The sequence below is a fragment of the Dendrobates tinctorius genome, unplaced genomic scaffold, assembly GCF_039654945.1.
Source record: "Dendrobates tinctorius isolate UK_male_01 unplaced genomic scaffold, ASM3965494v1 ptg000098l, whole genome shotgun sequence".
Lineage (NCBI taxonomy): Eukaryota > Metazoa > Chordata > Amphibia > Anura > Dendrobatidae > Dendrobates > Dendrobates tinctorius.
Window position 1 is genome coordinate 5,805,483 of NW_027361766.1, and position 22,551 is coordinate 5,828,033.

At 40.6% G+C, this 22,551-nt stretch overlaps 1 protein-coding gene across 1 annotated transcript in view; it reads right to left on the reverse strand.

Annotated features, from left to right (window-relative positions):
• Positions 1 to 877: 877 nt before the first annotated feature.
• The window catches only part of SYT6 (synaptotagmin 6), a 720,884-nt gene continuing 699,210 nt past the window's right edge, over positions 878 to 22,551 (reverse strand). The window contains exon 7 of the mRNA XM_073587078.1: positions 878 to 2,983. Coding sequence (XP_073443179.1) covers positions 2,912 to 2,983 — 72 coding nt within the window. The 3' untranslated portion in view covers positions 878 to 2,911. The remainder of the gene's footprint in view (positions 2,984 to 22,551) is intronic.

Sequence of the window (22,551 nt, forward strand, 5' to 3'; positions counted from 1 at the left end):
CTGAATACAAACATTGCATCACTTACTCAAAAAATATTCAGCAGGGTGTGCTTCCTTGCAACAGTTGAAAAAATTGTGCAGCTATCCAATTTTTTGAATGATGGTTACCCACAATACACCATTAACATGAGTGGAATTTTCAGCTGAAGAAATTTGTGCAGCAAAATTGTGGCATATGATTATACTCTTATGGATCCCAGTAAACTCTTTGATAAAGTATTGCCAATAAAACATTAGTTTTGTAAATTGTTATTAGCTAGAACCACAATTTTGCTCTCTGTAACATCAGACATAGAAGTAAACAACCTAAAATCTTCACAGTAAGGCAACTTAATTCAGGTTACTTATGCGTGTAAGGGAAACAAAACTTTTTTTTTTCACAATAACAATGGGAACACTTACCAAAACTATTCTTCTTGTAGTTGCTTGGCAGGTACTAAATATTTTAATAAGGATGAGAAGGGATAAGGTAGTCCTAGAATCAGACAGTTCCAGAGATTTGGGGGACTAGAATGTCCTTCTACACTAAGACAGATGGTTGATGAACAAGGCCAAATAGTAAATCCTATAGTGATTATTTTAATTATTTTCTTCTTCTTTTTGTAATTATTCCAAAGCAGTCATCTATACATAAGACTGTTTTTTAGATCAGACTTTGAATAATCTGTCCACAGGAGAAAGAATAAGAGTTATTGATCCCAAGACTCAAAGTTCAACTGTTGTATTTCGGAAGGAGAATTCCCACGTGCATTTGGATCCAATAAGGAGATAACAAAATTCACATATATAGAATAAACAAATCCTGGTTTTTTTTTTCAAAGCTGGTGATATCATGCCACTTATCTCTTAATTAGGGAAAATAAGGACACATCTGTAATATCCCTGTAGGTCTAAAATGGTTTATTAATTAACAGTTCATATTATGCAATATTCTTGGTGATGTATGATGGAGGAGTTTAGAGATGATCATCTAGGATAGAAAAGTGTGTCTATAATTTAATTTTATTTACTGTGTTTTCATTTACTATGATATAAACCTTCAAATTCCTTCCTTGAATCCTAAAAACCCATCCAGGTGAAGAAAAAAAGTCTGCCTATCCACAGCCACCCCCATGAGAAAAAACAGCATAGAGATTTACGCAGCTCTTATTAGACTCAATAATAAGGCTATTCCTTTTACCCTTGTTTCCCTTCTATGTGATTTACTCAAAATAATGAAAAAAATGTTTAATAATAAATAAAATAAATCAGAACAGAATGCAGTCCATTTCATAGCAAAAAGAAAGAGTGTTATTATTGAAGCAGATGTTTTCTCTTGTACAGCATAAAGTGGGGATTTCGGATACTAGGAACTAGTGATGAGCGAATGTGTTTGGATACTGTTATTGAGCATGCTCCGGTACTAACGAAGTGTCTTTGGCGTGCTCGAAAAACATGTTGCATGTCTCGCAGCTCTTAGACAACCCAACAAATACAGGGATTGCCCAACAAACAGGCAATCCTTGCAGGTGTTGTGGCTGCCTAAGCGCCGCGAAACTTGCAGCCGCCGGGACTCGAACATATGTTTCGAGCACGCCGAAGACACTTCGTTAGTACCCGAGCATGCACGTCCGCTCATCAGTACTAGGAAATTCTTTTCTTCAACCTTGCCAATTTACTGTATGTGATATTTGTCTGTCCCCTTTTTGAACCTGATAAATTTCACCCTTGCATTATGATACTGGTCTTACATAGCACTAAGTAAGCAATTAGCATTCACTTATGTGGAATTGTACAAGATATCTTTAATAAAGTTTTTCTTATGGCATTTTTGTTTGTTCGAAAATAGGTCAACCACATATCTTTAATTTTTATTATCAGCATTAATGATAGAAAACTCATTCTTTTTGTGGAGTGAAATATCATTTCGGATTTGCTAGATATGAGCTTCAACAAAAGGCAGTGATTTGCTTTTGTAATATATATTCAATGAGCATTGGCAGACCATAATAAAGACAAAGACATGTCAAATTTCAACAAATAAATGGATAGACCATATATCATTGTGAACAACGGTATAAGCCAAAGAAGCTGATCCACAAAACATTCACTAGCAAAAGGGCTACAAATGACATGCAGCATGTTGCGGAAACACTGAACATTGCCTTTTTGCCATTGCTGTCTGTATTGACTTTTCCTGAGAGCAGTGCAGGGATCCTTGCTATGTAAAAGATCTCCTTTGTAGTAAGAGGATTGCATTCGAATGCATTCCTGAAATTTCAATGAGCTGGGTGTAAAAATATCAACTCCCATAAAAAGTTAAAAGTTAATTCAATATAGCACTGGAAATTGCCGGTGAGGGTCATAGCAAGCATAAACAAAGCTCAAGATGTAAAATCATTTCTTTTGTCATATTACACAAAATCATCAAAGACAACACAGGTTGATGATTATGTTCTCACATATAAAGGACGTACAAGATCTTTAGAATAGAATATAAATCGCAATTATTTAAATTCTTAATCCTCCATATCTGTGGAACCCTGGCCTATAGTCAAGATGTCAGTACTAAAGCCCTGAAGGTATCTCCCAGGTTCCAGGTAATGAAGAACACTTCAATTTACATTCATTGTCCACATAACAACAAATATCCACACAATAAAATGAGTCTGCTTCAGTCTGTTATCAAATCTCTCCATTTTGTTGTCCATTTTTATCATGAAAACATCAAAATATAACATTTCAGGAGACTACAGACCAAGACGAAACCAAATCACATGTACATTTTCCTGCACTCTTCTTGAACGTCAAGCAAAGACCATTTGACCTGTTGGTTTTTCGACTTGCTGTTAAGGAGGTGAGAGATCTTCTGCAGGATTCTCAAACAAGTCTGGAAGTTGGTTCAAATTCAGGCATTGAGCGTGATTTCTTTTCACGGGGTAGGTGGAGGTTTTGGAGAAGGGCATGAACCCTGACTGTCAAAACTAGCTGCTCGGCCTTGCCACTATGAAGAGAAAAAGGATATGTTAGAATCAAGAATATGTTAAAATGTGTTTTTTGTTTCCTAGCATAACGATGGTTGGAAAAAAAAAAAATTTGGTTGAGGCAGGAATATAAGGCCTAATTTTCTGCATCATAGGTTATACTTGCTACACTGTCCATTTTGAAGTACAGTAATTTAGCTTTTGACTTTTTTTGGAGTGTGAAATATAAAAAAAAATCACATTTTTAATGAAGTACGCTTAGTTTTAAAACTCACCTTGTTCTACAAGCTGTTATAATTACTGTAATAGCAAATAACTGCAAGCATGTTCGTTTGTTTTTTTTTTTTTGTTTTATTTATTGTATTTAATATCTGTTTTGTGAAAGAACATACCATATATACTCGTGTATGCCGAGTTTTTCAGCACTTTTGTGCTGAAAGCGCCCCCCCTTTGGCTTATACACAAGCTAATTTCCCAGAAAGCTGGCAGGGGAGGGGGAGCGGCGGGTCACAGAGGCAGGAGCTGGCGGCTGTGCCTAAAGCCTGTGCTGCTGCTGTAATAGTGCATAGTGCCAGCCGCAGCTGCTGGCTTCCAGCACACATCATACTCACCTACCTGCATGCCCTGGGTGCTGGCACTGCATCTCGTTCCAGCCACCGGCGCCTGTAACCCTTCCTGCCGAGCGATCACGTGACCCCGCTTATTAACCCCTTCACTACTAAGGGTGGTTTGCACGTTCATGACTGGGCCAATTTTTACAATTCTGACCACTGTCCCTTTATGAGGTAATAACTCTGAAACGCTTCCATGGATCTCGGTGATTCTGACATTGTTTTCTTGTGACATATTGTACTTCATGTAGTGGAAAAAATTAAATTCAAATAACTTGTGTTTATTTGTGAAAAAAACAGAAATTTGGCGAAAATTTTGAAAATTTCGCAATTTTCCAACTTTGAATTTTTATGCCCTTAAATCACAGAGATATGGCACACAAAAAACTTAATAAGTAACATTTCCCACATGTTTACTTTACATCAGCACAATTTTGGAACCAACTTTTTTTGTTAGGAAGTTATAAGGGTTAAAAGTTGACCAGCGATTTCTCATTTTTGCAACACCATTTTATTTTTACGGACCACATCACATTTGAAGCCACTTTGAGGGGTCTATATGATAGAAAATACCCAAAAGTGACACCATCATAAAAACTGCACCCCTGAAGGTGCTCAAAACCACATTCAAGAAGTTTATTAACCCTTTAGGCACATCACAGGAATTTTTTGAATATTTAAAAAAAATGAACATTGAACTTTTTTTCACAAAAAAAATACTTCAGGTTCAATTTTTTTTATTTTACCAAGGGTAACAGGAGAAATTGGACTGCAAAAGTTATTAAGCAATTTGTCCTGAGTACGCTGATACATGATATGTGGGGGGGAACCACTGTTTCGGCGCATGGCAGAGCTCAGAATGGAAGGAGCGCTGTTTGACTTTTTCAATGCAAAATTGGCTGGAATTCAGATCGGACGCCATGTCACGTTTGGAGAGCCCCTGATGTACCTAAACAGTGAAAACCCCCCACAAGTGACCCCATTTTGGAAACTAGACCCCCCAAGGAACATATCTAGATATGTGGTGAGAACTTTGAACCCACAAGGGCTTCACAGAAGTTTATAACGTACAGCGGTACAATTAAAAAAATCATATTTTTTCCACAAAAATGATCTTTTCACCCCCAATTTTTATTTTCCCAAGGGTAACAGGACCCTAAAAGTTATTGTGCAATTTGTTCTGAGTATGCTGATACCCCATATGTGGGTGTAAGCGACTATTTGGGCGCATGTCAGAGCTCGGAAATGAAGCAGCGCCATTTGACGTTTTTGGCTGGAATAGAGATCGGAGACCATGTCGCGCTTGGAAAGCCCCTGATATGCCAAAACAGTGGAAACCCCCACAAATGACACGATTTTGGAATCTAAACACAAAAAGAAAATAAAGATTTATAGCACAGGTGATATATATATATATATATACAGTATATATATATATAATATATATATACTGTATATATATATATACAGTTGTGGAAAAAAATGTTTGCCCCTTCCTGATTTCCTATTCTTTTGCATGATTGTCACACTTAAATGTTTCAGATCACCAAACAAATGTAGATATTATTCAAAGATAACACAAGTAAACACAAAATGCAGTTTTTAAATGAAGGTCTTTATTAGAGTTGAGCGAAACGGGTAAAAAAAATTCAAAAGTCGCCGACCCCCCCAGTGCTTCTCAGAAGTTTATAATGCCCTGGCGTGAAAATAAAAAAATTGTATTTTTTCCACAAACATGATCTTTTAGTCCCCAATTTTTTTATTTTCCCAAGGGTACCAGGAGAAATTGGACCCCATAAGTTGTTGTCCAATTTGTTCTGAGTGCGCTGATACCCCATATGTGGGAGAAAACTACTGTATGGGCACACGTCAGGGCTCGGAAGGGAAGTAGTGATGTTTTGGAATGCAGACTTTGATGGAATGGTCTGCGGGTGTCATGTTGCCTTTGGAAAGTCCCTGATGTACCTAAACAGTGGAAACCCCCCCAAATGACACCATTTTGGAAACTAGACCCCCTGAGGAACTTATCTAGATGTGTGGTGAGCACTTTAAACCCCCAAGGGCTTCACAGAAATTTATAATGCCTGGTCATGAAAATAACAAAATCGTATTGTCCTGAGTACGCTGACACCTCATATGTGGGAGAAAACTACTGTATGGGCACACGTCGGGGCTCGGAAGGGAAGTAGTGATGTTTTGGAATGCAGACATTGATGGAGGGGTCTGCGGGTGTCATGTGCGTTTGGAGAGCCTCTGATGTGCCTAAACTATTTGAACTTCCCACAAGTGACCCCATTTTGGAAACTAGACCCCCACCGAACTTATCTAGATGTGTGGTGAGCACTTTGAACCCTCAAGTGCTTCACAGAAGTTTATAACGCCCGGGCGTGAAAATAAAAAAATCATATTTTTTTCCACAAAAATGATATTCTTGCCCCCAATTTTTTATTTTCCTAAGGATAACAGGAGAAATTGGACCCCAAAAGTTGTTTTGCAATTTGTCCTGAGTAGGCTGATACTCCATATGTGGGGGTAAAACACTGTTTAGGCGCATGGCAGAGCTTGGAAGGGAAGGAGCACCATTTGACTTTTTCAACGCAGAAATGGCTGGAATTGAGATCAGATGCCATGTTGCGTTTTGAGAGCACCTGATGTGCCCAAACAGTGGAAACCCCCCAATTCTAACTCCAACCCTAACCCCAACACACCCCTAACCCTAATCTCAGCCCTAACCCTAGCCCTAGCCCTAACCCTAACCCTAATGGGAAAATGTAAATAAATACATTTTTTAAATTTTATTATTTTTCCCTAACTAAGGGGGTGATAATGGGGGGTTTGATTTACTATTTATGGCGGTTTTTGTATTTGGCATCTGTCATACGCTAAAAGATGCTTTTTATTGTAAAAATAGTTTTTGCATCACCACATACTGAGAGCTATAATTTTTCCGCATTTTGATCCACCGAGTCATGTGAGGTCTTATTTTTTGCGGGACGAGTTGACGTTTTTATTGGTATCATTTTCGGGCATGTGACATCTTTTGATTGCTTTTTATTCCGATTTTTGGGACGCAGAATGAACAAAAACCAGCGTTTCATGAATTTCTTTTGGGGGGTGCGCTTACACCGTTCTGCGTGCGGTAAAATTGATAAAGTAGTTTTATTCTTCTGGTCAGTATGGTTACAGCGATACCTCATTTATGTTGTTTTTTTATGTTTTGGCGCTTTTATGCAATGAAAACAATTTTATATTAAAAATTATTATTTTTGCATCGCTTTATTCTGCGAGCTATAACTTTTTTATTTTTTCGCTGATGACGCTGTGCGGCAGCTCATATTTTGCGGGACAAGATGATGTTTTCAGCGGTATTATTAATATTTTTTTGATCGCGCGTTATTGCACTTTTTGTTCGGCAGTATGATAATAAATCATTATTTTTTGCTTCGTTTTTTATTTTTTAAGGGGTTTGCTAAAGGGGTTAACTAATGGGACAGTTTTATAGGGCGGATCGTTACGGACGCGGCAATACCAAATATGTGTACGTTTATTGTTTTTTTTTTTTAATTTCCAAAAAATGAATTTATTAGGGAATATTTTTTTTTTATTTATTTAGCGATTTTTTTAAAAATTATTTTTACACTTTTTTTAACTTTATTACATTGTCCTAGGTGGGACATCACTGTCCTGTGACAGATCGCTGATCTGTCACATCACAGATTGCTGTGACAGATCAGCAATCTGTCACAGGCACTACACAGGCTTCCTCCTTCCCTGCGCTTTGCAGGCATGAGGAAGCCAGCTCCCTGCAGGCCCCCGCCACCATATTGGATCTGGGGACCAGCAGGGAAGGAAACCCCTGCAGCAGCGCTGCACATTGCGCTGCTGTTGGGGGCTCAGGGAAGCAAGGAGGGAGCCCCCTCCCTGCCGATGCTTCCCTTTAACCCCCGGTACACCGCGATCGTGTTTGATCGCGGTATGCAAGGGGTTAACGTGTTGGGGGCGGTCCGTGACCGCCCCTGACACATTGTGCCAGCTGTCAGCTGTGATAATCAGCTGACACCCGGCCGCGATCAGCGGCGCTCACCATGTGGGCACCGCTGATCGCTGTGATGTAATATTCCGTCCATATGGAATTAGGTCCCAGGTCACATGGACGGAATATTACGTCCATTGAAGGAAAGGGGTTAAGGTAATGAATATGCCATGCTCTCCACTCCCATAGGTGTGGAGCACATATTCATTACCTTAATGAGCAGGGCCACGTGATTGCTCGACAGGAAGAGCTGCAGGTGCCGGAACGAGATGCAGTGCCTGCACCCAGGGCACGCAGGTAGGTGAGTAGGATGTGGTTTGTTTTTTTCAATAGGAAACATGCCAACAGTTATAAGGGATAAGGAGCCATGCATACAAGGATGGGACGGGGGAGCCATGCATACCAGGACAGGGCCAGAGAGAAATGCATACCAGGACAGGGATAGGGAGGAATGCATACCAGGACAGGGATGGGGGAGGCATGCATACAATGACAGGGACAGGGGAGCCATGCAAGCAATAACAGAGACAGGGAGGCATGCATACAATGACAGGGATAGGGGAGGCATGCATAAAAATGACAGAGATGGGAAGGCATGTATACAATGACTGGGGAGCCATGCATACAACAATAGGGTATAAGGAGCCATTCATACAATGGCAGGGACGGGGGAGCCATGCATACCCAGACAGGAATGTGGGGACAATGCATGCCTGGCTTATACTCGAGTCAATAAGCTTAACCAGCTTTCCATGGCAAAAGTAGGTGCCTCGGCTTATACTCGGGTCGGCTTATACTCGAGTATATATACTAGGTTTGTTTCATAGATTGTAAGCTTGCGAGCAGGGCCCTCATTCTGCTTGGTATCTGTTATGATCTATGTGATTATTGTTATGCTGTAATGTCTATCATCTGTACAAGTCCCCTCTGAAATGTAAAGTGCTGCAGAAAATGTTGGTGCTATAGAAATAAAATTCTTATTATTATTTACATGATTTTAATAGTCACTGTATGTTCAGTAAACTTAGACTCCAAATATTAGATAAGGCAAGGTGATATAAAAGTCTTAGGAACAAAGCTAAAGTTTAGACTACAAAAATTCTAAATAATAAGAATTCAACCTCAGGTTCAGTGGATACAGAAAATATTCAGACCCATTTAAATTTGTCACTCTTTGTTTCATTGCAGCAATTTGGTAAATTTAAAAAATGTTCATTTTTTTCTCATTAATGTACACTCCGCCCCTCATATTAACTGAAAAAAACAGAAATGTAGAAATTTTTGCAAATTTATTAAAAAAGAAAAACTGAAATATCACATGATCATAAGTATTCAGACCCTTTGCTCAGTATTGAGTAGAAGCAACCTTTTGAGCTAGTACAGCCATGAGTCTTCTTGGCAAGAGTGCAACAAGTTTTTCACACCTGGATTTGGGGATCCTCTGCCATTCTTCCTTGCAAATCCTCTCCAGTTCCGTCAGGTTGGATGGTGAATGTTGGTGAACAGTCATTTCAGGTGTCTCTAGAGATGTTCAATTGGGTTTAGGTCAGGGCTCTGGCTGGCCCAGTCAAGAATGGTCACAGAGTTCTTCTGAAGCGACTCCTTTGTTATTTTAGCTCTGTGATTAGGGTTATTGTCTTGTTGGAAGGTGAACCTTCGGCCAAGTCTGAGGTCCAGAGCACTCTGGAAAACATTTTCATCTAGGATATCTCTGTACTTGGCTGCATGCATGTTTCCTTCAATTGCAACCAGTCATCCTGTCCCTGCAGCTGAAAAACACCCCCATAGCATGATGCTGCCACCACTATGTTTCATTGTTGGGATTGTATTGGGCAGGTGATGATCATTGCCTGGTTTTCTCCGCACATACCGCTTAGAATTATCACCAAAAAGTTCTATCTTCATCTCATCAGACCAGAGAATCTTATTTCTCATAGTCTGGGAGTCCTTCATGTGTTTTTAGCAAACTCTATGTGGGCTTTGATATGTCTTGCACTGAGGAGAGGCTTCAGTCAGGCCACTTTGCCATAAAGACCCAACTGGTGGAGGACTGCAGAGACAGTTGACTTTGTGGAACTTTCTCTCATCTCCCTACTGCATTTGTGGATCTCAGCCACAGTGATCTTCTTTACCACTCTCACCAAGGTTCTTCTCCCACGATTGCTCAGTTTGGCTGGACGGCCAGGTCTAGGAAGACTTCTGGTGGTCTCAAACGTCTTCCATTTAAGGATTATGGAGGCCACTGTGCTTTTATGAACCCTGAATACTACATAAATTCTTTTGTAACCTTGGCCAGATCTGTGCCTTGCCACAATTCTGTCTCTGAGCTCCTTGGCTAGTTCCTTTGACCTAATGATTCTCATTTGGTCTGACATGCACTGTGAGGTGTGAGGTTTTATATAGACAGGTGTGTGCCTTTACAAATCAAGTCCTATCAGTTTAACTAAACACAGCTGGATGCCAATGAAGGAGTAGAACCATCTCAAGGAGGATCACAAGGAAATGGACAGCATGTGACTTAAATATGAGTGTCTGAGCAAAGGGTTTGAATACTTATGACCATGTGATATTTCAGTTTTTCTTTTTTAATAAATGTGCAAAAATTTCTACATTTCTGTTTTTTTCAGTCAAGATGGGATGCAGAGTGTACATTAATGAGAAAAAAATGAACTTTTTTGAATTTACCAAATGGCTGCATTGAAACAAAGAGTGAAAAATTTAAAAGGGTCTGAATATTTTCCGTACCCACTGCAAGTCTAATTATTCATTAATTGGGTCTACAGCAGACAGTTGCCTATAAACCCCTTTTCCCATTTTACAGTACCAACAATGGCACCTCATGGAAGAGAAATGTCACAAAATCTAAGAAAGAAAATAATTTAATTTACACAAAAAAGGTAAAGGTTACAAGAAGATCAGCACAGTTTTACTTATCAGTCAGATTTATTATAGGGTCTCCTCCTTTTTCATAAATGGCACAAGTCTCCTGTTCTCAAAATGGCTGCTTGTGGAGAAACATGTGAACCAGAGATGCCCATTAGACTTCTCCAATTTAAAATAGTGAACATTAAATAATACTTTTTCATACAACCTTTAATAAGATGCTTAGTAGAGAGGCTAAAAAAGCACTAAGCTTCAGACAGGCTAATTATTTAGCACCTATGATATTAGCTCATGTAATTTAATATATATCCTGGGAATAAATAACTTAGAAATTGCAAAAAACTATTATGGCTAAGTAGAGCTGTAAGGGGCACGGGGCACAATAAATGACAAAAAGAAAGTGTTAGACCTAAAGTAAGATGGTATGGATGAGGCATTAAAAAATTATAGATGTAAAATTAAAGTGTGTAACTAAAAAATAAAGGCAAAAAAAGATTGAAACCGAAAGACTGTTAAAGAAAGTAAGAATAATCCAAAAATATTCTTCAACTTCAAAAAGAGTAAGCTCCAAAAATGATAGCTTTGTCCCCTCAAAAAAATAGGGCTACATGATGGAAGAGAATGAGGGAACGGGCAATCCATTAACCCCTTCAACCCCCGGCGATTTTTCATTTTTTGCTTTTTTCTCCCTCTTCTTCTAGGAACCATAACTTTTTTATTTTTCCGTCCTCATAACTGTGAAGGCTTGTGTTTTTCTGGGTCGAGGTGTACTTTTGAATGAGATCACTTATTTTATCATGTGATGCACTTGAAAGCTGGAAATAAATTCCAAGTAAGCTGAAATTGCAAAAAAAGTGCAATTCCACAATTATTTTTTTATTTACCATGTTAACTATGTTAGGGTTGGCGGATTGCACTAAACAAAATATAAATAAAGTGCAATCACAACCCAGGGTGCACCGTGCAGAGCTGTAACCTGCTGCTAGTGTGAATGATGTAAGGTGAACAATGCAGCAAGCATTCATCTTACACGCACTGTGTAATGACACACAGTGGGATCGGTATACTGAGTACTAAGCGCTATTACTTCACAGAGAGGTACTGCCCTAATGATGGTAAGTACTATACCCTGTTTACGTCACAGGGAAGTTAGCACATGGATTGAGCTAGCTCAGCAACTAAACTGTGCTAACCGCACACACGAATGAAGCAGATGCTGAGCCGAAAGGAAGAACTCTTATAATGCTAGGTACAATACCTTGTTGCCTTCATAGAGAAGTAAAGCATAAGGGTTGTGCTTGCTCTGTAATTGGACTGTGCTAACCACACACACGAATGAAACAGATGCTAAGCCAAGCGTCAAGTTACCCCAGTCCTGCTACTACTGTACCTGTACCTGACCGGTACTTTAAGCATGTAGAAGACTAAGACTCAGGCGCTGAGCCATGGGTACCAAGCCGCTTGAGTGTGCAATCTGCCTGCCAATGTGTACACACACTAAGCATAAAAGGACACATGCAACAGTGCAGACAGAGTGGTAGAGTATCCACCCACACACACCAAACATAAATGAAACTAGCACACCCACTTGCGCTGCTGAGAGCCTTTTACATGCTAGGCTCCACCCCAAATACTCAAGCTCAGTCGGTCGAGGCGTCGACCACGGGCCAATCCGGCGCTGTCACATCACTAGAGCAGCTATTATCCCACCAATAAGACGATGTCACATCACGGACATGCTCACTAAGGTGATGTCGGGACTTAGACTCCAGAGCGCAAGACTGCGCCTGTATATCACTGGTTACCATAGACTTGGCTGTAGAGCCAGCAACAACCAAATGTATACCACAAGCCTAAGCAAGATGCTGGGGGCGACATCTATGCTGAGTAGCAATTGCAGCAGCTGAACTTGAATGGGGGACCACAGTACCGGATAATGCTTGGGATCTATTCCGCGCAGTGGGAGAATCCCGACACCTAACTATATGGTAAAACTGAACTGATAATATGATTCTCCAGTTAAATTAAATAAATAAATGTTCTCTGGTCTCCATTTTTCAAGACCTATAATGTTTTCTTTTTTGGGATTTGGGGCTTTCCGAGGGCTTATTGCTTGTGCCCTGAGCTGATGTTTTTTACTGATACCATTTGGGGGTTGATACAATGTTTTGACTGCCTCTTATTGCATTTTATTGTAATGTTGCAGCAACAAAAAAACGTCATTTTTTTTACTTTTTACTGTATTTAATAGTTCCCTGATCACTTGTGCTATACATATCAGGGTACCAGAACTGCTTTGCATAGTGAAAATCATGATCTCCTGTTAATGTCAGCTACAGGCTGGCCTTCACAGGAGTATCGTAATGACAAGCATGATGGTATTCAGCAAATGACAGCATGAAAACCGATCGGCGCCTAGCAATTCTGTTACAGGTGCTTAGAAAGAAGCACTATCGGCCAGCACGTGTTAAATGCCAAAATCAGAGATTGACAGCAACATTTAATGGGCTAACAGGTTAAAGCACATACTGGCTGATTAAATAAGCCATCATCTGCAGGGAAAGATGCGAGTAAGCATCAATGGCAGAGGCACGACTTTTAATTTACATATACATCAATGGCCGAGAAATGGTTAAATGCCTTTGACGCACCCCAGAGGCCGTGGGATACTCGGTACCGGGCCGGTAATCTTAAAGGGATGTGTCACAGTGGCAGTGACCTGGTTCGTGGCCCCAGGCGGTCAAAGGGGAGTATTGATTAGGGCTAAATTTTATGTAGTGATTCGTGACGCCAGTTGGAGTGTTCGACTGTAGTATAGCCGGCACTGCAGATGATCCCTGGGGGAGTAGATGGTGATGGCAGTGCAGATGTTTAACCCTCTCCAACCAGGGCTGAACCCCAGAGATTGTGATGGAAGTAGAAGGCACAGAGTAATAAGGCAGGAGACAAGGAAAGTCACTTTATCATTTACTGTAGTTCAGGTGCAGTTCAGAGGAGATATTACAACTCTTACCAGGTTACAGTCTGCTCTGCAAAATGGGAGTTATCCTTCTCTCTGCTGTGACTCGGTGTAAGCTTCCTGCTATTCTAGTCTCTTCTGGGACTAAGGCTTCCCAGAGTCTAGAACTGCCAGTATAGCCACTACTCACTGTGTATTTCTCCTCTGGCAACTTGTAGCTTGGATCCTGTGTGAAGCTCAAGTTCCTTCTTGCACAATCCTTCATTGATCCTAGTTTGCTGCAGTCTTCCCGGGGAAAACACTCTGCTGTTGGTTGTATAAACTCACACAGTCTCTCAGCTTACCACCCTGCTCTGAAAGCATGGATGACCTAGGGGCTGACTCCCTGATTCTTCTTAGCTTTGCTCCAGGAGGAAGCACATGGCATGGCTTCCTGGAGCGTTCTCCATTTTCTCTCCTTCTCCACTCAAAACAACTTTGCTCCTCCCCCTCCCAGTGAGGGTGTGTCTGCAAAGCTCTAAGCTTCAGACAAGGGAGTGAGGTAAATTGTGTGTGTTGTGGTCTCTAGTAGATAAAGCATAACTCCCCTTGCTTACAAAACACATGCAAAACAGTAAATATTTAACCCTTTTGTTGCGGTAAAGACGTAGGGCGCCACACCTTCTCCTCTGTGTATTTTTGCAAGGAAATCCCATGACACATGACAAGATCAGGGATACCAGAAAGTCACTATTTTCATCTGCTTAACCCAGCAAGCAATCACCGGGTCCAAATGGCATACACCCCGGAGTAATGCAGGAAATAAGTACCATGGCTGACAGACAATTGTTCCTACTGTTAACACTTTCCCGACATGACCATTTTTCACTTTTTTGTGTTTTATTTTTTTCCTCTCTTTCTTCCAAGAGCTATAACTTTCATATTTTTCTGTCCAAGTAGATATATGAGATCTTGTTTTTTTTTCATGTAAAATACCGTGAGGGCATTCATTTTACCACATACTGTACTGGAAAATGGGAAAGCGCTGCAAAGTACTCAACACATGAGGATAATTTAATATAACAGAGAGATTTAGATAATTATGAGGCTTGGGCCAAGAAATGGAAATTGAAGTTTAATGCAGAAAATATACTGCCATACACTTGGGCCAGGGTAACAACATGTACGATTATGTACTAAATAGGTTAAGCTAATATATTAGGCTATGCACGCATTGTAGACAGCACACTCAGTCTACACTATTGACCAGTGCCAGACAGCTACTGCTACTGAAAACAAAATCATAGGATGCATTAAAAAACCCAAAGATGTTCATGACAACACCAACATATTTTTTTTTTCAAACAATGTTTTGCTAAATGAGGAATCTATTGATTTTAACAAGCCTTCCAAAAGTATCTCTATTTTGGAATCAAGCAAGGTTGCTCTATGGAATAAGAAAAAGCAATGAATACTTAAAAAGGAATGGGTCAGTAGATTCAACCATCCTGTAACATCTATATGGGCACGTAGTTAAAAGAAAGTTGAATACATTTATATCTTTATCTGCAATCTGATGTAGTTCCAGGGAAATTTACCTTTGTCTTACTCTGTAAATGAGCTCTTAAGATCATTGGGCTGGACACAGATCTCCAGGAGGTTCTGCCATCAGAGCTTATTTTAAATGAAGGGGGAGTTACCAGTGTGAGAGAGGTAGATTAGGAGATCAGACTGTCATTCATTACCTGTCTCACATTGGTAACCCCCTTGTCTTTTAACATAAGCTCTGGAGGCAGACTCTCAATGTCTGTCCCATAGATCTTAACCCCTTTACCCCCAAGGGTGGTTTGCACGTTCATGACCGGGCCAATTTTTACAATTCTGACCACTGTCCCTTTATGAGGTAATAACTCTAGAACGCTCCATGGATCATGGTGATTCTGACATTGTTTTCTCGTGACGTATTGTACTTCATGTTAGTGGCAAAATTTCATTCATATAACTTGCATTTATTTGTGAAAAAATGGAAATTTAGCGTAAATTTTGAAAATGTCGCAATTTTCCAACTTTGAATTTTTATGCTCTTAAATCACAGAGATATGGCACACAAAAAACTTAATAAGTAACATTTCCCACATATATGAATATTTGTCATCCCCTGAGGAAGAAGTGTTTTTCACTTCGAAACGCGTTGGGATTAAATGGGAATAAAAGATTGATCTTTCAATATAACTGGATTGTCTATTATGTCAAGCAGCGCATGAAAGTCCAAAAAACTAAGTTCCATTAGAAGTGTTATACTGGCGGTCACTTGTCTGACCATTTGGACGTGCAGCAGCTGACGATATCCATATGCTTGATCTCTCCTTCAGTGGGTGAGTGGATTTATATATCTTTATAACTTTGTTCTCAGATAAGACCCTATTGCGCTTCTCTGTTTCCTATAGTGCATTTTTATTATAAGGGTTAAAAGTTGAACAGCGATTTCTCATTTTTACAACACCATTTTATTTTTAGGGACCACATTACATTTGAAGTCACTTTGAGGGGTCTATATGATAGAAAATACCCAAAAGTGACACCATTCTAAAAACTGCACCCCTCAAGGTACTCAAAACCACATTCAAGAAGTTTATTAACCCTTAAGGTGCTTCACAGGAATTTTTTGAATGTTTAAAAAAAATGAACATTTAACTTTTTTTCACAAAAAAAATTAATTCAGGTTAATTTTTTTATTTTACCAAGGGTAACAGGAGAAATTGGACTGCAAAAGCTATTGTGCAATTTGTCCTGAGTACGCTGATGTCTGATATGTGGGGGGAACCACTGTTTTGGCACATGGCAGAGCTCAGAAGGGAAGAAGTGCCGTTTGACTTTTTCACTGCAAAATTGGCTGGAATTCAGATCGGACGCCATCTCACATTTGGAGAGCTCCTGATGTGCCTAAACAGTGGAAACCCCCCACAAGTGACCCCATTTTGGAAACTAGGCCCCCCCAAGGAACTTTATCTAGATATGTGGTGAGCACTTTGAACCCTCAAGGGCTTCACAGAAGTTTATAATGTACAGCCGTAAAATTAAAAAATCATATATTTTCCACAAAAATGATCTTTTCACCCCTAATTTTTATTTTCCCAATGGACCTTAAAACAGGACTCTAAAAGTTATTGTGCAATTTGTCCTGATTACGCTGATACCCCACATGTGGGGGTAATCCACTATTTGGGCGCATGGGAGAGCTCAGAAGGGAAGCAGCGCCATTTGATTTTTTTTGGATGGAATTGAGATGGGACGCCATGTCGCATTTGGAAAGCCCCTGATGTGCGAAAACAGTGGAAACCCCCCACAAATGACAACATTTTGGAAACTAGACCCCCCAAGTAACTTATCTAGATGTGTGATGAGCACTTTGAACCACCATGTGCTTCACAGAAGTTTATAACGCCCAGGCATGAAAATAAAAAAATCATATTTTTTCCACAAACATGATCTTTTAGTCCCCAATTTTTTTTCTCAAGGGTAAGAGGAGAAATTAGACACCAAAAGTTGTTGTTCAATTTGTTCTGAATACGCTGATATCCCATATGTGGGATAAAACTACTGTATGGGCACACGTCGGGGCTCGGAAGGGAAGTAGTGACGTTTTGGAATGCAGACTTTGATGGAATGGTCTGCCGGTGTCTTGTTGCCTTTTTGAAAGCCCCTGATGAGCCAAAACTGTGGAAATCCCCCAAAAGTGACTCCATTTTGGAAACTAGACACCCCAAGGAATTTATCTAGGTGTGTGGTGAGCACTTTGAACCCCCAAGTAATTCACAGAAGTTTATAACGCACAGGCGTAAAAATAAACAAATCATATTTTTTCCACAAACATGATCATTTAGTCCCTAATTTTTTTATTTTCCCAAGGGTAACAGGAGAAATTGGACCCCAAAAGTTGCTGTCCAATTTGTCCTGAGTATAGTGATATCCCATATGTGGGAGAAAACTACTGTATGGGCACACGTCGGGACTCGGAAGGGAAGTAGTGACGTTTTGGAATGCAGACTTTGATGGAATGGTCAGCGGGTGTCATGTTGCATTTGGAGAGCCTCTGATGTGCCTAATCTGTTGAAACCCCACAAGTGACCCCCATTTTGGAAACTAGACCCCCCAAGGAACTTATTTAGATGTGTGGTGAGCACTTTGAAACCCCAAGTGCTTCACAGAAGTTTATAACATAGAGCCATAAAAATAAAAAAATCATTTTTTTTTCCACAAAAATCATATTTTTGCCCCAAATATTTTACTTTCCCAAGGATAAAATTAGAAATTGGACCCCAAAAGTTGTTGTACAATTTGTCCTGAGTAGGCTGATACCCCATATATAGGGGTAAACCACTGTTTGGGCGCATGGCAGAGCTTGGAAGGGAAGGAGCACCGTTTGACTTTTTCGACGCAGAATTGGCTGGAATTGAGATCAGACGCCAAGTTGCGTTTGGAGAGCACCTGATATGTCTAAACAGTGGAAACTCTCCAATTCTAACTCCAACCCTAACCCCAACACACCCCTAAACCTAATCTCAGCACTAACCCTAGCCCTAACCCTAGCCCTAACACTAGCCCTAACCCTAACCCTAACCCTAGCCGTAAACCTAGCCCTAGCCCTAACCCTAACCCTAGTGGGAAAATGGATATAAATAATTTTTTTTTTAATTTTATTATTTTTCCCTAACTAAGGGGGTGATAAAAGGGGGTTTGATTTACTATTTATGGCGGGTTTTTATGTTTGGCAGCTGTCGCACGCTAAAGGGCACTTTTTATTGTAAAAATAGTTTTTGCATCACCACATTTTGAGAGCTATAATTTTTCCATATTTTAATCCATGGAGTCATGTGAGGTCTTATTTTTTTGCGGGACGAGTTGACGTTTTTATTGGTATCATTTTCGGGCATGTGACATTTTTTGATCGCTTTCTATTGTGATTTTTGGGATGCAGAATGAACAAAAACCAGCATTTCATTAATTTCTTTTGGGGGGTGCGTTTACACCGTTCCGCGTCTGGTAAAATTGATAAAGCGGTTCAGTACGATTACAGCGATACCTCATTTATATCTTTTTTTATGTTTTAGCGCTTTTATGCAAGGAAAACAATTTTATATAAAAAATAATTATTTTTGCATCGCTTTATTCTGCGAGCTATAACTTTTTTATTTTTGCTCTGATGATGCTGTGTGGTGGCTCATTTTTTTGTGGTACAAGATGACGTTTTCAGCGGTACCATGGTTATTTATATCCATCTTTTTGATTGCGCGTTATTGCACTTTTTGTTCGGTGGTATGATGATAAAGCATTATTTTTTGCTTTGTTTTTTATTTTTTAAGGGGTCCAATAAAGGGGTTAACTTGTGGGACACTTATATGGCAGTTCGCTACGGACGCCGCGATACCAAATATGTGTACTTTTATTTTTTTTTTTATTTTCAAAAAATGAGTTTATTAGGGAATATTTTTTTTATTCATTTAGCGATTTTGTTATAAATTATTTTTACACTTTTTTTTTTTACTTTGTTACATTGTCCCGGGGGGGACATCAGTGTCATATGTCAGATCGCTGATCTGACACGTCACACAGCGCTGTGTCAGATCAGCGATGTGACAGGCGCTGCAGCAGGCTTCTTCATGCCTGCGCTGTGCAGGCACTGAGGAGGCCACCTCCCTGCAGGCTCCCGAAGACTCCCACGGCCATATTGGATCTGGGAACTTGCAGGGAAGGAGGCCCCCAGCGGAGAGCAGCACATCACGCTGCGCTGGGTGTCTCAGGGAAGCACGGAGGGAGCCCTATCCCTGCCGATGCTTCCCTGATCCTCCGGTACACTGCGATCAGGTTTGATCGCAGTGTGCCAGGGGATAATTGCCGGGGGCAGTCCGTGACCTCCCCTGACACATAGTGCCAGGTGTCAGCTGTGATAATCAGCTGACACCCAGTCGCGATCACGGGCACTCCCCCCCATGAGCGCCGCTGATCGCTATGATGTACTTTCCCGTCCTTGGGAATTAAGTCCCTGGGCACATGGACGGGATAGTACGTCATATGTCAGAAAGGGGTTAATACACAGTACATCCCACCACACAGCATGATGCCCCCAATGTATATTCCCACACACACAATATAATGTCCCAACTGTACATTCTAGCACACACAGTATAATGCCCCCACAGTACAATCACCGACACACAGTATGACACCCTCACAGTACATTACCTCATGCGCAGCACAATGCCCCCACAAATCCCCTGTAACAGTATGATGTTCACACAGAACATTCATCCACACATAGTAAGGTACCCTCCACATTACATTCCTCAAACATAGCAGTATATTCTCCTACACAGTATGATGCCCCAGAGTACATTCCCCAATACACAGTATGATGCCCCAGCCCATCGCACACAGTATGATGTCCCCAAGTACATTCTTCCAATAAGGTATCATGCCCCTGAAACGGAGGCTAGGGGGGTCATTGTAGCTGAGGGTGGCAGTACTCGCACACCCTGGCCCTCCGCCACATTAACACACTGTAGTCCACTCACTTGTAAGTCAGGGTCCATTCCACACTGCCAGGGGTCCTTTTCTTTTAACACCACACAATGACAGTCAAAGTCCAGGTTCATCTTCAACAAAACAATTTTACTCAGCTTGTCCAGTTTAGTCACAGAAACAACACAAGATTCTTCGCAGAATATCACCCACAGTCCCCCGTGCAGTATGATGCCCCCACTGTCACCCCCCCACACTAGTGAAAAGTAACTTGGCACTCAACTTAAGGGTCCATAGAAGAAAATTTTATTATGCAGTCTGCAAAACGTTTCGGCCTACATGGCCTTCATCAGTCGGACTGCTTAAAAGTATTGTGGAGAAATGGGGAACAAGTGTGAGTTCCTACTGTAATGGAAAACTTGTAGGTGAGCTGTCCGGCTCCCTAGTATCGTATATTAATTCAGAATAGTTGTAGGAAGAGCCTGTTATGTTGAAAAGAAGGCTTGTTACCAGTTTCTCTGTAGTTATATTAGTTGCCGTGTGGTAGTATAGCAGGTACTTATGAGGCATGGGAGGTCAGTGGTGATGGGCGTCAGGCTGGAGGCGGTTTCCGTCGCTTGTCTCGTCTCGTCTGTTCTCACCTACACCTACAAGTTTTCCATTAGAGTAGGAACTCACGCTTGTTCCCCATTTCTCCACTATACTTTTAAGCAGTCCGACTGATGAAGGCCATGTAGGCCGAAACGTTTTGCAGACTGTATAATAAAATTTTCTTCTATGGACCCTTAAGTTGCGTGCCAAGTTACTTTTCACTATTGAGCTTTTGTTTGGGTACCCTACTTGTGCACCCTGCAGTAGTGCCATGCTATACACCCCTCACACACTGAGATGCCTCCCACAGAACATTCCACCGACACAGTACAATGCCCACACAGCACATACTCTCCACACACTATGATGTCTCAAAATCCACTCCCCGTACAGAGTATAACTCTCCCACAGTACATTCCACTCCAGATGGTATGATACCTCCAGAGTACATTACCACCACACAGTTTAATGCTTTTACAGTACATTCCTACCACAGAGTATGTTGCCCCACAGTACTTTCCCAGCACAAAGCTAGATGCCCCCACAATACATTCTCCCGTATGTCCTAAGTTACCTAAATAGTACATTCACCCACAATGTCCCCTACACACATTCTAATGCTCTCACAGTATATTCCGTCACATAGTATGATATCCACATTCTCTTACAAACAATATGTTGCCCCATGGTACATTATTCTATAAACAATATGATGTCGTCATAGTGCCCCCAAATGCAGTAAAATTTCACTTTAGTACATTACCCTCACATTATGTTGCCCACACATTACATTTTCAAAATTTTGTATAATGCTCCCAACTGTGCAGTACTTTCCCTCACATACAGTAAGATAAGTGTTAGTTCCAAACACCAATATGATGCCCCACAGAACATTCCCTTCAAACATTATCATACTCCACAGCACATTGCCTGTGCATAGTATGATGCTCCCATAGTACAAAGCACCCACACCGTATGATATACAGTAAGATGCTTCCACAGTTTATTTTCCTACACACAGTATGATGCACTTATGTTACGTTACCAAACAAAGGATGGCACCGTTGAAGCTATAAAAAACTATAAGGAGAAAAATTCTTTATCTAAAAAAAAATTAAAGCTGCCAAAAAGGAAACAGAGAAGCATATTGCTAAGGAGAGTAAAACTAATCCCAAGCTGTTCTTCAGCTATATCAATAGTAAAAGAATCAAAAGTGAAAGTGCAGGCCCATTAAAAAATTGTGAGGAAAGTTTGGTAGTAGACGATGAGGAAAAAGCTAATATATTAAACACCTTCTCCACGGTATTCACGGTGGAAAATGAAATGCTAGGTGAAATGCCGAGAGACAAAGAAAACCCTATATTAAGGGTCACCAATCTAACCCAAGAAGAGGTGCAAAACTGGCTAAATAAGATTAAAAAAGAGAAAAATCTCCGGGTCCGGATGGCATACACCCACGAGTACTAAGAGAACTAAGTAATGTAATAGACAAACCATTATTTCTTATATTTAGAGACTCTATAGCGACGGGGTCTGTTCCACAGGACTGGCGCATAGCAATTGTGGTACCAATATTCAAAAAGGGCTCTAAAAGTGAACCTGGAAATTATAGGCCGGTAAGTCTAACCTCTATTGTTGGTAAAATATTTGAAGGGTTTCTGAGGGATGTTATTCTGGATTATCTCAATGATAGTAACTGTTTAACGCCATATCAGCATGGGTTTATGAGGAATCGCTCCAGTCAAACCAATCTAATCAGTTTTTATGAAGAGGTAAGCTATAGACTGGACCAAGGTGAGTCATTGGATGTGGTATATCTTGATTTTTCCAAAGCGTTTGATACCGTGCCACACAAGAGGTTGGTACACCAAATGAGAATGCTGGGTCTGGGGGAAAATGCGTGTAAATGGGTAAGTAACTGGCTTAGTGATAGAAAGCAGAGGGTGTTTATAAATGGTATATTCTCTAACTGGGTCGCTGTGACAAGTGGGGTACCGCAGGGGTCGGTGTTGG